This window comes from Artibeus jamaicensis, unplaced genomic scaffold (genome assembly GCF_021234435.1).
Source record: "Artibeus jamaicensis isolate MK-2021 breed Jamaican fruit bat unplaced genomic scaffold, CSHL_Jam_final contig_332, whole genome shotgun sequence".
In the NCBI taxonomy this organism is placed as follows: Eukaryota; Metazoa; Chordata; class Mammalia; order Chiroptera; family Phyllostomidae; genus Artibeus; species Artibeus jamaicensis.
The window spans coordinates 4,547,053-4,564,575 of record NW_026521788.1 but is presented as its reverse complement, the minus strand read 5'-3'; the positions used below and the strand labels follow the sequence as shown (position 1 = coordinate 4,564,575).

The window sequence follows — 17,523 nt, the reverse complement described above, 5'->3', positions numbered from 1 at the left end:
TTGTGCACACGAGTTTCAAGTGTGAAACTGCTGACTCGGGTTTTTTGGTAAATAATCCATTTTCGAGTTTAGTACTTTGTTTTTGAATTGTGGTAGGGGTGGGAAGGTGAGGATGTAAATAGCAGGGCAAAACAGTCAGGATTATGTGTATTTTTTTCTGCCAGGCGCTCTTTTCCCCATCTGTCATTAGATCATTCTTATTTCTGATTGGTTTTCAGACGCATAACGAGTTTACCATTACCCACGTGATTGTGCCGAAGCAGTCTGCGGGACCGGACTACTGCGACATGGAGAATGTGGAGGAGTTGTTCCGGGTTCAGGATCAGCACGACCTCCTCACTCTGGGGTGGATCCATGTGGGTTTGACCTTTGGGTCGCAGTTTATTGTGTGGGTGGGGGGGTGCTGTTTTTCTCCTTGAGGAAATTCAGCTTACTTGAAAAAGTTCCATATTTTTTCGTTTTTTCAAGGGCAATAAATGTCATCACATGGAAGCATTTTCTCAACGTTAGGCTATGTCTAAACCTGGATTTGAGAAGGGTTATACTGTGCTTTTTTCCTACCCAGTTAAAATAGGGAGAGGCATTTGGAAATTAGTGACTTGTTTTCATGATTTGTACACAGTGTATTGGATGCTGAGTAAGATTTTTAACTAATTTGTGTAGAGTGTTTAGTCTCTCTCTCCCCTTGCCATGGGTCTAAAGTAGATTACTTTAGGAAAATTTTGGAAAATGTTTCTTTTAAACTGGTGTTTGTACGCATTAAATAGGAACCATATATGTACTCCACCATTTCTCTCCTACAGGCCAATGACATATAAACTGTGTCAACAGCCACAGAGTAGGACCAAAAGGATGGGGCCAAAAATATTAGGATCCACCATCTGCCAGGCCATCACAGATCAAGAAAAGGGCTTAGGAATTGAAAGACACGAGTGCAAATCTCAGCTCTGCTAAGAATCCATTGTAGGAACATTAGAGGGGTAGCATAGACTTCAGTCCCAGGTCCACTGTACACTGCCGTGTGCCTGCAGTAAGGACCCTGACCTCCTTGTCTCCAGGTTCCCGCACCGACCAACCGGGGCTGACGCAAAGCTTCTGGCCCTCACCCGCAAGCAAGATACTGGGCCGGAAAGCCTTGTGAAAAGTATAAACTGCCTCTCAAATACAGGAAATTATTTATAATGAAGAGTTTGCCAAACATTCCATACGTCTTTGTTTGTTTTACTTAACAACAAATAATGTACCTTACTGTCTGCTTAGAAATTGCTGAATTTTAAAGGCATTATTTAGTTTAACATGATTTTCTATAGCAAGAATGTATTTTAAAGCAACAAAATTGTAGCAGAATAAATGATAACATAAACTAGGAAGAATGACAGTTAATTAAATTTACTTACATTGAAATGTTAATCTTATAAAACATTTCCCAAATTAGAAATACAAGTTTTTCCCTTATGTCCTGTGTATGTGATGTATGCAATAGGGAAGTTAGGTCATTTACATAATGGATTCGGCATACTTCTGGAATTTCAGGGTTTTGCTTTTGTGTCTCTTTCACCATCCCAGATAGTCGTGGTTCAGGGAAAACACTGGAATGGCATATGTCTGGACTTCAGTGGTTGTAATGACCTTTCGTGATGATTTTTATTGGCATGATAATAGCAACAAATTCCATAGCTAGTTTCATTCGGACATAAATTAGTCACAGGAAAGGAGAGCCGAATCAGAACCCGACAGAGCTGCAACTGAGTTTAGACTTCTCAGCCTGACTAATTCCACAACCTTCTCAGCACAGCGTGAACTCTTCTGCTCGGCTGCATTTCCACCCCTGTAAAATGGGGTAATAATACCACTCCCCTCAGCTTGTTTTAAGAATTAAGTGAGACAACTCATGGAAAATGACCAGTTCAGTTGCAGTGAATGACAGCTGCTGCTATTGTTATAATCATCATCACTGTCATCATCATTTTTATTTCCCTTGAGGTGGTGATGGAGGAAGCGCCGTTCTCCGGGACAGGTGTCCTCATGGAGTGGAAGCGATTCCTCCTGGCAGCAACAGGGGTGCAGAATGTCGGTGGTGTGCATTCAGTCTGGAGAGTGATGGGTGGAGCAACTTGTCTACCTGACAGTGCTCGCTGCCCCCAGAGCACCGGCGTTCCTTTGGACCTGCCTCACTTTCTCACCGAGGCGTAGGAGGTGCTCACCGAGGCATAGGAGGTGCCCTGTACTGAGAGGAGGTTTTCACGGAACCAGATAACAGGCAGTCGAAGTCTCACTCTTGTGCCTTCACTAAGATTTGGGTTTTAAGAATGAGATAATTTCCATTCCTCAGTTGATCTAGGTCTTTGCAGATGGAGAGTTCTTTTTTCCTTGCAGAACATGTATCTTTCTGTGAATAGGTACCCGTGGATTTTTATCTTCATTCTAGTCAATAAAATAGACAGGAGTTTTTACATCTTACATTTCTTGAACAATCCGTAGTTGTACGTAATGGTGTGAAGCTATTTCTATGAGCCCATGCCCATCGAAACATTCAAATAACAGTGAGTGGTTTTGACTCCCTTCTGAGTGCTAGGCACTGTTCTAAGCACTTTACGTGGGTTGTCTCACTTAATTTTCATAATCCCATGAAGAGAATGATTATCCATATTTTATAGTTGATGACAAGAGAATGAGTTGCTTAAGGAACCTCCACAGCGCTATACAGCTAGTGAGTGCTGGAGGCAGGACCCAGACGGAGCATGCTGAGGACCTCGGCTTCGTGATTTAAGTGCTCACGGATCTTTTGCAAGGTTGATTGGGGTTGACTGTGAATTCTAAAGTCATTATAGGTGCATGCACTTTTCACATCCAAGTATGAACCTCAGGTTTCTCTTTCACAACACAAGTGTGTATAGCCCCAAACCTGGAAGATAATTCTTTCAATTTATGATCTCTTCCTTCTCATGCATGTATTTACTGTCTGTGCATGAGTGGCTACCACCTCCAACAACTTGGAGAGTTCCATTCTCCCATTGCTAGGGAAGGATGATCCACAAATGGATACATAGTACCCTGTGGTAAATTTTCCTTTTGTGTCCATGGTTTTGTATGAAGTATCTCTGGGTTTTTGGTCACAGCTGTGCTCTTGACCTACAGTCGTGTGACCATAGGTAAGTCACTGACAGAATCCTCAGGATCCTTGTATATAAAATTGAGGTCATAATATAACCATCTCCTGGATAAATTGATTAAATGAAAATCTAGTCAAAGCTTCTGGTAAACTAATTTCCAATTCTGTCTTTCCCAATCAGCAGAAAGGACACGAACCCAAAAACCTCTTCTCAAAGTTGTAGTTATTCCAAAGATGCAAAAAAAGAAGGTATATGCCAGCAAGACGCTTTAAAAAATTTGCATTTGATTAATCATGGTAGAAAAGAAAACACAAATAACTAGAGTTTTCTTTTAGAAGGCTCTGTGACCTTGGCTAAGACTCAGCTACCCCACTAAGGGTGTCCTCTTTTCTTTTTATAGACACATCCCACCCAAACTGCTTTCTTATCCAGTGTGGATCTGCACACTCACTGTTCCTATCAGCTCATGTTGCCAGAGGCGATTGCCATTGTGTGTTCACCAAAGCATAAAGAGTAAGTGTAACTATGGAGGGGCTCCAGCGAGGCTTTGTCTGGGGCCACTGGGTTCAAGGGAGTCCGGGAGGCAAGTTGCGGCCCTTGAATGGGCAGGCACAGCACGCCCCCGGGAAAGAAAGATCAGTGACTGCTGGTTCCGTGGACCTGTAGCTCCACAGCCTTGCTTTTCAAGGTCCTTTCAATGGTAGAATTACTGGTTCTCTTTCTTCACTTAATGTGACCTTGAAGTGGATAAACTGGGTATTACAATTCCAGTTTGCCATTTGAGATTTTAGTTCTACTGTATTATGTCCCTTTGTAGGAAAATTTCCAGCCTTAGTTTAATTACTGCCAAAACCCTTCTAGGTTTGGGAGACAATGATTATTGCAGCGCGATTATAAGCTGAGGACTCACGTAGACGTACATAGGAATCCTGTCTCCACCCTCCACCCTGCTGAACATGGTGTGTTTAGCAGGACACCTGCCCGCCGCGAGGCTCAGGCTCTTCAACCCTGAACCTGCCCATCAGGGACTGATGTGAGGATGAAACTGTAGATGGGAGTCTGGGTGAAGTCAGGGCTTAGCATCATGCCTGGCACCACGCCCAGCGCTCCATGAGTATTTGCTGTTGCTACCACCAGCATTACCATCGTTAGAAGTTAGAGATATCAGCCACTTGTAATTTCCTCTGGGGGTCCCGCCTTTTCCTCTGTGCTCTCACCCAGCAGTTCAGCTGCCTCTGGCCCATCACAATCCCGCAGGTGCTTGGAGCCAGCACTGGCCCCTCCATTGGATCTCACCACTAGACCAGTCATCATAAGACTGGCTCAAAAATTCACCATGGCATTCCTAGTTGGTGATGTGTTCCTCCGTCCCAGTTGAGGAATTTGTTTGCTTGTGCCGTTCAAATGAAGCATCTGGTGGACCCAAACAATCCTTAATTTTTTACCTTTATTTCTCCCTGAAACTTAGCACAGGCATCTTCAGGCTCACCAGTGCCGGCATGCTGGAGGTCTCTGCTTGTAAAAAGAAGGGATTTCATCCACACACCAAGGAACCAAGGCTATTCAGTGTGAGTAGACACTGTCAGTTATTTTTTTCAGATATTTATTTTTTACTTCCTTTTTTTAGCAGTATAATATGGGATAAAACTCTAGGCTGCCTAGTGGGGAGTTTTCTTGTCCAGAAAATCATTCTTTGTAATTTCTTCTGACTGATTTTATTTACAAAAGAATGTCAAATTTCTGTAGGACAGTTAAGCTACCTTTCCATTTATGTATCTTGTGATATTTAAATACAGTTTTCTTTAGAACCTAAGACGCAAACAATTATTAAATAAAATGATATAAAGTGTCTTGTGAATGATTTCTGCTTAATGTGGCCATGAAAATGATTATATGAAAACTGTAATCATACTTCTTACTTCGCCTGAAAGAAACATTATTTGACTACAACTTTTTTTCTAACTGATTTCTTGGTAGCTTTCTGACTGTAACATCTGAGAAACATTATTTTGAAGTTAGTATTTATTTAAATGGAAAATTACTTGGAAACCTCTGTAAATATTTTTTATTGTTGAAAAGGAATAAATGTGTTTGCATTTGGCATTTGTTCTGATTGAAATCTTTTTAATATTAGGAACAGTTTTAAATTAGGAAATTACTATTTCCTCCCTAAAGAGAATTCTGTTAAACATTATGATCTAATTCTAAGGCCACTATTTTTCTTTCCTAGATATGCAAACATGTGTTGGTAAAAGATGTAAAAATAATTGTGCTGGATCTGAGGTGATATGTTCTGAAGATTAACACCATCAAGGCCAGACACCTGCCCGTGGATGTTGGTTGCTGGATTTTCTTAAGCTGTTTCCAGAAATGACTGATATTTTATATTTATACATTTTAGATCCGAAAGTTTGATATTTATTGCTTTTGCACATTTTGAAGTTTTCTTTTTGGGTTGCTCTGTCTCAAAAGTGGTCACAATGAGGTTAAATCAATACCTGTTCATGTACCCCAAAACTATGACCAGATAATAAACTGTGCCGCAAATAATCATATGACCAGTATTTATAAAGGTCTCCGCATACATTTTCAGAGCTTTAGATGTTTTGCTCTATTTTTCCCTTATTCCTACAAAATGTGATTCCAAGCAAGAAACTCTGAGTACCCGGTGGTCTCCAAGACAGGCCCTCTGTTTTCACAGCCTTCTCCTGTGGTGGAGGGCGAGCCGTTTCCACACGTGGGAGGAACCCTGGCTGCGTGGCTGCGCGCAGCAGAGCCCATCCTGCGTTTCCAGTGTCATTGAGTCCCAGGCCCAGGTGTGTCTGCAGTGGATCTCCGTGTAAGGCACCAGAACAGGCAGCTTCTACGCAGGGGTCTGATGTCAGAGGACTTGGGGGTCCCAGCAGTTCATTACCTTGATCTGGAGGACTCGAGCTGCTTAAGAGAGGAAGAAAGAAAGACTCAAATAAAAACGGAAAGCCTCACTGTGAAGGTCAGACAGGGGTGATGGGGAGAAGAAATGAGGCATAGGAAGTTACTGGTAATTCTCAGCCAAAAAGAACATCGTTTGGAAAGGACACATAATTTAAAGTCTCTCCGTATAAATCAGTGCACAGGGACTGGGAAGAAACATATATGTTTAAATTGAAAAGGGCAGCAAAAATACAATGCTGTGGTATTGCTAAGGCTTGGTGTGGGATTTGTGGCTGGTGCCTAGATAATAAAAGCACTTACCTGGATCAAAAGATATGGATTCCATAGAAGGCATGGGAGACTTATGCACAATTTTGGCAAGTAGAATGGGTAGGAAAAACCTGAGGGTGGAAACATTGTGGAGAAAATTCAGCTGCAAATGTAAGGAGGGAAGGATGGAGGTAATGACGATGGAGCAGAGTCTGGTTGTTGAGGTGGAGGCCTGAGCATCTACGCAGACTGACAGTGAGGCACCTGAGACAGCGCTGGGGTTCAGACTGTCCACCATCAACAGAACGTCATGTCCCACTAAGGGGGATCATGGTAGACCCTGGCCTTGCCTAACTGATTGTTTAGTTTCTCTGAAGAGTATTTAAATGTTAGCCAATAAGGAAAGACAAATGGATGTTGAATTGACGGAAACATCAGAGAAAAGTATTCACTTCTCTGAGAAGTGTCTGTAACGGAATTGTTTGGGGAATATGACATTTCCAATGACCCTATGAGGGGTACTTTACTAGGGACTAATGACTGAAACACGTGGGAAAGTCCCTGAGAAATCACATGTATGCTCTGGCCCCCTGACACTCCCAGTGAGGTGAGCACAGGAAGGCAGTAGAGAAACGAGCCCGGTGACCCAGCAAACTCACTGCTCCGCCGGGATTTCAAAGGAGGCAGTGTCAGAGCTGGAACGCAGACTCTGAGCCCAAGAGCAAGTCTGAAAGAGAGATAAAAATTGGCAACTGAAAAAACAATGCAAGATGGACAGAAATAAATGGTCAAATGACAAAACAAACAATTTAGTAATAAGTGTGATGTCCTTTATTCAAGAAACAACCAATCTGTGGATCAGGGGAGAGTATAGGACCTCAAAGTGGCGGAATTCTTGTCCTGCAGATGTCTGGGCAAGAGTGAGTTTATAATGTTAGAAGAGGCAACACAAAAATGCCATGGTTGACTGGGAGGCTGGGAATTTCCTCGGAAGGCTCACCAGTGCTACTTTCTAGGTAAGGTGAGCAAGCTCCAGCCGAGTTGGAAGACCATGATTGGTGGAATGTAGGTGTCCTTGACAGGTGCTTCCTGTAAGTGCAAGCTGATACAGGTTTAGGGGTGCGATGTGGCCTCGGTTTTGTGGGTCCTGACAATGAATTCACCTGATCAGAATTAACAGCTTCTCTGGGAACAGTCGATGCCACACATTCACATTTGACTAATAGGTAGGTGTGTGACTACGTAGGCCAGGAAAAGAGTGCAGACCTGCAGAAGAAACAGGACGGCAGAGTCTCGTGTCCCGCAGCCCGAGCACCTGGGTCCAGGCTCCAGCTCTGCCCAGCACGACAGCACCTGGGGACGGTGTGGAAACCAGAGTACTAGGGGCCGATCGGCGGGGCACTTTCTGGGACGTGGGCCAACCATGTGGCCCGCCTTGCCTGGTTTTAAGGGTCAAGCTTACTGGGTATTCGCTCTGTTTCCTGTTGCCGTTTTGCTCCAGCCGGTATACAAGCTTAACCCCCTGTGATACTGTGATTTATTAGAAAAAATGTATTTGGTCCAAAAGATGACAAAGTATATTTTTCATATAGAATTTGTCTTCTTCCATTGTTCCTGGCTCACAGCTTCCCAAATCCTTGGAATATCCTGAGCTCTGTGAGCAATGGGAACATCTTTGGTCATAATATTTAGTCTCCTGTCCTCAGTTCTTGAAGGTATTTCAGAGCCATAAAGGTGAAATTTCAGAGCCATAAAGGTGAACTGGAGCATTGTTATTCAAGACAAGCCCCTTCCCACCGCAACTAGGTTTATGTTAATAAGGTGACTTGGAAATCACGTAAGGAATGTAAGGAATGGGTCCATTGCTGGAGGAACCAACCACGTGATTAGAGGATAGGAATGAAAAGTTCCCAGGAGGGGAGAGGAGCTGGAGGTTAGATCGCCAATGGCCAGTGATTTAATTCATCATACCTATGTACTGAAACCTCCGTGAAAACCTCAACAGAGAGGGTTCAGAGAGCTCCTGGGTTGGCGAACCAGATGTTTCCACTTGCCACCGGGCCCCGGACTCCACAGGGCTGGGGACCTTGCACTGTGTATCTCTTTGTCTGTCAGTGGATTTGTATCCTTTAATATCTTTTGCAATAAACTGGTAATATAGTGAGTAAACCAGTTTCTTGAGTCCTGTGAGCTGCTCTAGCAAGTTAATTGAACCCAACAAGGGGTCATGGGAACCTCCCATTTATAGCCAGTCACTTCGAAGCACAGGTGACCTTGTGATTGGCATCTGAATTGGGTTTAGGGAGGTTGCAGTCTTGTGGGGCTGAGCCCTTCACCTGTGGGATCCGAGGCTGTTCTCTGAGTGGCGTCAGAATTGAATCGTAAGACATTCAGCAGGTGTTCAAGAATTGCCTGGTAGTGTGGGGAAACTCCACAAACGTTGAAATTGGGGTTCACCTTCCTTACTCTGTCGTTGAATACTCAAAACTTTTTTGACTACTCAGAACATTTGTGAAGGAGGTAACTTTCTATTTACTATAAATTCAAATGTATAAAAAAGTTGGAAGAATCATATAAGCAACTATGCTTTACCTGTTCTGTTTACATGTTTCTCCATTTACTTTACCATCACCTAACTATCTATTTATCTAAACTATATCTCCATATGATAAAGAGTCTCAATATATCCAGACAGCTTATTCAAATAATTTAAGGAAAATTATCTAGGTAATTTTTTTCCTTAGAGCATTTGAATAAGCTGGCTCGATATATTGAGTCTCCACCACTAAATACGTCAGTGTCTATTTTCTAAGACAAAAATTCTCTTAATCACAGTAAAGTTATCAAAATCAGTTATTTAATATTAATACAATACTACTATCTAATCCATAGTCCACACATAATTATCATCAGTTCTCTCAATAATGTCCTTGGTTGCTTTTTCTTTATGCCCAAAATCCAATCTGGAATCATATACGTCACAGTTGGTTTTCATATTCTTTTAGCTTTTTTTCATGCTGTCTTTTTTCTTTACTTTGACATTTCTAAGGAGTACAGGATGTTTGTTTTGTAGAATTATTCTTAATTTGTGGTAGGCTCATGCTTCCTCCTGATTATTCTCATTACACAGTTGTGGCAGAAATGCCACAGAAGTAACATTGTAACCTTCTCTGTGTATCATATAAGTGGCATGTAATTGTGATTTTTTCCCCAATTTTGGTGGCCTTAACTTACTGGGTTGGCTTAAACGTTTGTTTGTTTTTTTTTTTCTATAAGATGGTTCTAGTAGCAATTAGTTGTCTTTAATTTCATTTGAAACAGATGTGTTAGATTGTATTGTGACAGCTGTCACATCAACATGCATTTAAAAAACATCAAAATTGGTGTTTTTGTGTGACCATTTTAATATTGAAGATGGAAAATATGCAACATTTTCAGCATATAATGCTTTATTATTTCAAGAAAGTTGTAAATATGCAACTACAAAGCCAAACAAGATTTGTTCAGTCGATAGAGAAGGTGCTGTGACTGATTGAATGTGTTAAAAGTGGTTTGAGAAGTTAACACTGGATTTATGGCTGGATGATGCCCCATGGTCCAGCAGACCAGTTGAAGTTGATAGTGATCAAATTGAGGCATTAATTGACAACAATCAACATTATATCATGTGGGAGATAGCCAACATACTCAAAATATCCAAATCAATAAAGTTATTAGTGAAAAGGAAAATATGTCTTTTATTTTACAGAAAAAACTATATGAAATTTTTGGCCAACCCAATGGATTATTGGTGAAAGCAGTCAACAGATTTCTCTTGTATAAAGTGACTATTCTCTTTTGCAATTAATAAGTAATTTGGGGGGAGACATTTTGAGAAAATGTAAACATTCCTCAGGACACTGAACACTGGTTCTTGAGGCACACCCTTGGCCCAGCAGAAATCATGGCCAGGTGCCTCGGGAAATCCTGAGCTGGCCGTCCTTTCCTTGACCAACAGACTTCTGATCTCTTCTCAGTCTCTCCTCGCCCTTCAGGGTCTCACCTTACTCTAACCCACCTTTTTCTCTCTTTTCAATGTTCGCATTTCCTTCTCCAGCCATTTTCCCCTGCTGTATCTCCAGTTTTTTCCTTGATAGTGTCAAGTAAACCTCATTTAACTTTCTCTCTTCCCAAGGTCTTGTATGCTGACCACAGCTTTCTCAGACTTTGCTTCCCAGTTTTACGTCTAAGCTGCCTGAATGATGTTGTCTGCATGTATTAGCATCCACTGAAAAGTTCAGCGATTTATCAAGAGGGGTATTCCCTGTTCTCCATGCATAGACCAGATAGGATTCTTCCCCCACTGGTTTATTTCCTCATACTGGAATTGTGCCACCCAGACTGTGCTCCACTTTTCATACATGCCGAGCCTGCTGTGGGTAGCTCAGGGGCTTGTTTCTGCCTTGTGACAACATGTAGGCTTAGGAAGTTCAGATCCTGGACCAGAGAGGTAGAGCTAGGCTTACCTTGTGCATGGGGGCCTGAGTCTCCATCACCACCAGCTGTGGGCACATTAACTCTGCAAGTCTGGCCCCACAGACAACCCACTGTTCCCCGAGTGGTGCCGTCGTCAATGTCTTAGCATCTGAAGACACTGAGATACTCTGACATGCTCCATCAGAGCAAAACATTATATGATTTATTCAAATAGCAGTGACTGTTGGGACTAGGGATAGTTGAGAAGTGAGTGATACCGTCAGCACAGAAATCAAAAACACAGTAGTAGACCGAGAGGACGTAAAATGAAAGGTAACTGATGAAAAACTATGGCTTTGAATGGTGCCTACAGATACAGAGGGCTTAACTAGAAGCCAAGAACATAATGTCTTAGATTTGTGCAAAGAATAGTACAAGTGGCTGTGAGTGTGCAAAGCCAATTATATCCCTTCTGAATAGCAAATCAGAAGACAATCCAGTTTTTACAAATACACACACAGTAAAGAAGTGCTGGGGGTGGGGTGGGCATTCTCGACATTTCCATCTCCTTGCAAGAAGCAAAACCTCAGGCACGAAAACTTTGAAAAGTTGTTCATGAAGGCGATGTGGTTTTCTTATTGCCAAGTACAAACCCAATTAACCAGACTTCCCAGGAGGACCTTGTCACGGAGCGTAGGGACTGCCTCTCCCAGGCAGCACACCAGTGACGTGCTGTCACCTGGCAGAATGAGTGCCTGGTGCCTGAGGTTCTGTGTCTGAAAGAAGCACCAGAAATGCAACCAGACCATTGAGGGACGGGCTGGCCAGGGAGTGGAGCCCTGTCAGCCACTCTGGAGGCCTATGGGAGTGTGCACAAGCGTGTGTGGGTGAGTGTGCACCCGTGCATGGTGAGTGCATGACCAGCAGTGTTCCCTGAATGAGCCTCCTCGGGAAGATCTCATTCAGAGCAGACTGGGCAGCTCCTTTTGAGTATGAGTCAGTTCTGGAGCCCCATTTACCACTCTCACCTCCTGAGGCACAGACAGTCCATTCCTGCTCCCAGTTGTGTTTCTGTAGAAAATGAAACTGTGGAGCCTGAGAGTCCTTTGGTTTTTGATGCTAGTCTGAATTCAGTGCCTGACACAATGTCCTTGTTAAGGGCTGATTTGTGTCTCCCCCTAAACATTTATGTTGATGTCCCAACCTCTAGTACCTTAGAATGTGACTGTATTTGGAGAAAGAACTTTAAGAAAGTAATTAGGTTAAAATGAGGCCACCAGAGTGGGCCCTAATCTGATATGACTGCTGTCCTTATCAGAGGAAGGGATAAGAACGCGGAGGGAAGATCCTGTGAAGTCACAGGGAGAAGGCAGCAGTCCAACAAGAGAAGGGCCTAGGGAGAAACAAAACCTGCTGACGCCCTGGCCTTGAACTTCTAACTCCAGAACTGTGAGACAATGAAGTCCTGTTGTTTAAGCCGTGAAGTCTGTGGTGTTTTGTTATGGCAGTCTGAGAGCAAGCTAATGTAATACTTAGTAAGTGCTTACTGAAGCTGTTGCTTGTTTCCTTTTTTCTCGAGGACTGAATGGAAATGGAGTTTCTTTGTAGTCACGCAGAAATCATGCTTTTCTCTGTAGACCCTGTGAGTTCTAGAAGACGAAGCAGGGTGTCTGTGGGTCGTTCTCAGCTACTGAAATTGCTTCTGGATTCTTTTTAGTAGAATTTCATTTGCGGAAAGCACGAGCATTTTATTCGAAGTGCAATGTCATTTAAGGCCACAACCTAGCATTGGTTCACGACTGCCCCCGCCCCGATTCATTCCATGCTGCAGTCTCGTGGTCGCGCTGGAGACGTGGTCATTACAGTGGTTTGGATCTAGAGCGAGGTTTCTGTTACGAAGTCGGCTGCAGTGGCCCCCGAAGGTGGAAAGCAGATGTTGCTCTTCTAATGTGTCTTACGGAGTTTTCCATCCAGAGAATGTCTTCTTGTGAGAAGAATGTTTGAGAAATGTCACGGAAAACTTACAGCTCCTTGATCTTACTAGAATTTAGCTTGTTGTGTATTGTGAAGACAACAGATATGCAAAGAATTCATTTCTTTCTTTAAGAATCTTTTTCCTTTTCTAGCATCTTGGCTCTTCATGAGGCAAGAGTGTATTTTCTTTGGGAACAGCTGACAAGAACATTTGATTCATCATACTAATATCAAAAAAGACTTTTTAATTATCAAAAGACATGCCTTAGTGTTGGCTGTTATGACAAAAATACCATAAACTGGGTGGCTAAAATCACAAGTATTTCTCACTGTTCTGGAGGCTGCAAGTTCGGGTCAAGCGCGCCAGGCTGGTTGGGTTCTGGGTAAGGGTTCTTTTCCTGGTTTCCTAACTGCCACCTTTTGCTCCGTCCTCCCCTGGCGGAGAAGGATCATCTCTCTCCTGTCTCCTTCTGAAGGCGCCAGTCCCATCCTCAGGGCTTCACCTGTGACACCGCAGCAGCTCCCAAAGGTCCCTGCCTCCGGATGCCACCACACCACATTACGGTTTAGGCTGCAACATAACAACAGAGGGGCGTGGGTACACGAAGGCTCCACCCATAGGAAGGCAAGTGCCGGAAAACGTTTTTGTAACGCTTTCTGGAAGCTCCGCTGTACCTCTGCGATCCCTTAGTTACATCAAAAATTGACATTCATATGAATACATGAATAACTATTATAGTCCCTCTGATCTGGTGTTAAAATGCCATCAAACAAATTGAAGGAATTACTCATTAAAAAGATAGTGTTAAAAAAGAATTGCCAATTGATTAAATTGCATTAGGTATTAGATTCCGACTGTGGAAGCTCAAACTTCTTGAAAAGTTATTTTTAATTAAAGTAATATATTTTTATGTCAATACTGTTCTGTAATTATGTTTTTAATCTCATAATTTTTAAAATGAAAGTGATTGAATAAAGTCTATGTTGATCTGTATGTTTGAATAGTCAAAGAAGAGCTAGGAAAATGGGAGCTGCTTTCAAAGTCCGTGTGTGGTCCAGTTTGGGGGGTTCTCTTTTCAGCTCCACATCTGCAGCACCCTCTCCCACCTGTGGGCCTCTGCCCTGAACACGGTCTTTGCACCCAGACATCCTGTACCCCAATCTCGGCCCCTTTGCACCCCTCCTTTCTTTTCCTAGTTGATTGTTAGTCTTTTTAAAAATATTTATTTTATATATATTTTACATTTTGTATTAGTTTCAGGTGTACAGCATAGTGGTTAGACAATCGTATACTTTACAGAGTAGTCCCTCCGGTATTTCAAGTACTCACCTGGCCTCATAACACAGTTATCACAATATTATTATGTTCCCTGTGTGGTAACCTGCATCTCTGTGACTGTTCTAGAACTTCCAACTTGCACTTCTCCTTTACACCCAGCCCCCCAACCTCCCTCCCCTCTGTCATCTGTCAGCCTGCTCTCTGTATCTATGGGTCTGTTTCTATTTTGTTGGTTATTTTGTTCTTTAGATTTCACGTATAAGTGAAATCACACAGTATTTATTTGTCTTTCCCTGTCTGACTTACTTCACTTAGTGCTATGTCCTCTAGGTCCATCCATGTTATCACAAATAAGATTTTGTTCATTTTAATGGCTGAATAAATATCCCATTGTGTAACTATACCACAGCTTTTTAACCCACTCATCTACTGATGGGCACTTGGGCTGCTTCCTCATCTTGGCAATTGTAAATAAGACTGCAATGAACACAGCGGTACATATATTCTTCCAAATTAGTGTTTCGGGTTTCTTCAGCTATATAACCAGAAGTAGAATCGTTGGATCATAATTGTCCAGAAACATTTAACTCTTACTCTTTAAGCCTCTGCTCATGCACCAGCTCCTCAGGAAGGCTTCCCCTAATCCCCTGGCTTTGTGAGACCCGTATCCCATTTATTTCCCCTTTTGTAATCCTCACAATGCCCCCGAGCTACCATCTAATGTCCATCTTCCTCAGAGACCGTAGGTTCTAGCCAGGCAGAACCTTGCCTCCTGCTCCAATGTCAGTCACACTACCCCTCTACTAGCCCCTCAAAGATTACTTGAATTGACTTGGCTTTCTCAGGAGTAAACTTTATTCAAACACCTGCTTTGTATTCTTTGATGTGGAAGAACCACATTCCACTCTTATTTCTTTTTTTGTCATGTCTTTTTAAAAAGATTTTATTTACTTTTTTTAGAGAGAGGAAAGGGGAAGGAGAAAGAGAAGGAGAGAAACATCAGTGTGTGGTTGCCTTTCACGGGTCCCCCACTGGGGACTTGGCCTGCAACCCAGGCATGTGCCCTGACTGGGAATTGAACCAATGATGCTTTGGTTCGCAGCCCTCGCTCAATACACTGAGCTACACTAGCCAGCCTGTCATATCTTTTTGAATAATCTTAGGTGCAGCAATGGCTTCTGGTTGGACTGGGAGCTGTGTTTGCCCAGAGAGCCACCCACCACCACAATGGGAAGTGCTTCTTCAGGCTGCTCTTACTTCACTTAGTGTTATGTCCTCTAGGTCCATCCATGTTGTCACAAATAAGATTTCGTTCATTTAGGAGAGGTTGTAACCCTCCTAAAGAGACTCACACTCAGCCCGACTGCACAAATGACGCTGCATGGACAACCGACAATTATTCACTTAATAAAAAATAAGTCATACTTTCTCCCATGCATCTGCTCACAAGAAAAGCTGTGTGATGTGGGTCAGTTTTACTATAAACACATGTTGTCCTCGGGGGGTGCATATGCCTGTTGTGGGAAAATTGGTGATCACAGAGGAAGGCTCCTAGGGTCTGATTTGCTATTGTTAGGGAAGCGAAGAGAATTCAGGAGGCAGCCAGACCCATACGCTGCTGGTTTTATCTCCCCTGGAGATTCATGTGTGGCTTGTCAATGAGACTCTGCCAATTGTTCAGCCCTTCCAGTCTCTGGACACCTTGTTTCATCAAGGGAAATAGTTACTGACTTATGACTGGGAGAAGGTGTGTAAGCACTGCAGCTGGGTTCTTGCAAGGAAAGAACGTTGGGTTCTGTGAGACTAGGCCAAGCACCCACTCCTTTACCAGAGAGCTCGCGCCCTCTAGTGGTAAACATCAAGTAAAACAGCACACAGCCGTATTCCTTTAGTAAACCCTGTCCTGATGATGGAAATCGTTGGTGCTTTTTACTTAAATTATGAAAGTGATCTGTTGCAAATATCTAGACACTAAACCTTCGGTTTAAGTCTTGTGGCTATGAAGTTTCCTTGCACAATCAGCTTACATTTGCAACTGGAAAATTTCTCTCAATCATAGCATGTTATAATGGTTCTCAAATTTTGGTGTGTATCACAATCACCAAAGAAATATGATTAAAACTCAGGTTCTTAGCCTCAACTCCAGACGTTCCATTCAGCAGACTTTGAACATGGCCCAGGAACCTGGCCATTTAAAGTGAGCCCCTGATGGGGTTGACCTGTGCGGCCTGTAGTTTGAGAATGCTGGCCCAATGGCTGAGGATGGCATTAGGGGAACTCCTTAACCACTCGTAGCCTCAGCTGCTCTCTCTGTTAAAAGGCAGCAACAATACCCACTCCATAGGGCTGCTTAGGGTGGGAGGAGATCCTAATCTAAAGGGCTTCTTGGTACAGGATCTGGTCATGACAGCTAGCCAGCACATGCCAGCTCTTATTATTTGTAATATTAATTCTAGTTTGCTCAAACTACAGGGCCAGAGAAGACCAGGGGATGCTCACACTGTCTAGACCACGTGGGCATTAATCTTAGCCCCGAGATGTCTACAGGGGGCTGCTGCCCAGGGACAACCAGTGGCTGTTGACCTTACTCGGTCATTCACACCAGTGGTGAGCTGCCCAGGTGGCTAAACTGCCTGGGTGGACAAGTGCTTTGAGACGGAGACCTGTAAGTGCAGGGAAGGTGTTTTTACACATCTTTGTACCTCCAGGGTCAGATGGGTGAAAGAGAAGTTGAACTTGGCAGCTCCCCTGTGTAATGATATTAAGGGAACAACTTCTGTTTCTTCATCTATAAAATGAGCGTGATAATAATATTTTCACCACACAATTTTGACGAGCAAATGAGTGAGATTATGTGTAAAACCCTCAGTATGATGATTAATACCAGCGATCCTTGGAAAATATTGTTATCTATTCCATCTCTTCTGGTGTAAATGTATCTTTAGTATCCTTTTCAGAGACAGATATTGGTCAGGAGAAGGGAAACAGATGCTCCGGATGTGTGATGAGATTTTAGAATAGTACTTAGTGATTTTTTTAAAAAATCTGTTTCCTAAAAAAAAATTTGTTTCCTCTGATAAAAGTCATACATTCTATTAAAGTATATTTACCAAATTTAGTATGTTTATATATTAAAAGTCACATACATGTATATGTATAATATATGTATGAATGTATGTAAACACACACATACTCATTAGGTAAACTGAGGTTTTAAGAGAGCAATATCATGACTATGCAAATTGTGAAGTCAGTGTGGATTATCCTATTGGTAGACTTTAATCTATGTTTATGCTAATTTCCTGTGTATTTACAATTCTTTTTTTCCACCAACAGCATTTACTTGGAACTTCCCATGTTTCTGTGATTCCTGTACCCGGTGGTGAGAAACTTACACATACATCTTAGTCATGTCATGTACTTAGGTTCACCAATAGAGGGAGCCACGGTGCAACGGGTGAGGTCAATCTGACAGAAATATGTGACAGCTGGGTGATGATCAGAGGCCAAGGCGGAGGG

At 42.7% G+C, this 17,523-nt stretch overlaps 1 protein-coding gene across 5 annotated transcripts in view; it reads left to right on the top strand.

The window, feature by feature from the left end:
* Positions 1 to 8,468, top strand: part of STAMBPL1 (STAM binding protein like 1) — a 50,225-nt gene extending 41,757 nt beyond the window's left edge. For all 5 annotated transcript variants that reach the window (XM_037156660.2, XM_053664015.1, XM_037156661.2 and 2 more), the window contains 4 exons: positions 219 to 356; positions 3,514 to 3,626; positions 4,582 to 4,681; positions 5,344 to 8,468. In XM_037156660.2, coding sequence (XP_037012555.1) covers positions 219 to 356; positions 3,514 to 3,626; positions 4,582 to 4,681; positions 5,344 to 5,400 — 408 coding nt within the window. In that variant the 3' untranslated portion in view covers positions 5,401 to 8,468. The remainder of the gene's footprint in view (positions 1 to 218; positions 357 to 3,513; positions 3,627 to 4,581; positions 4,682 to 5,343) is intronic.
* The last annotated feature ends 9,055 nt before the right edge of the window (positions 8,469 to 17,523 follow it).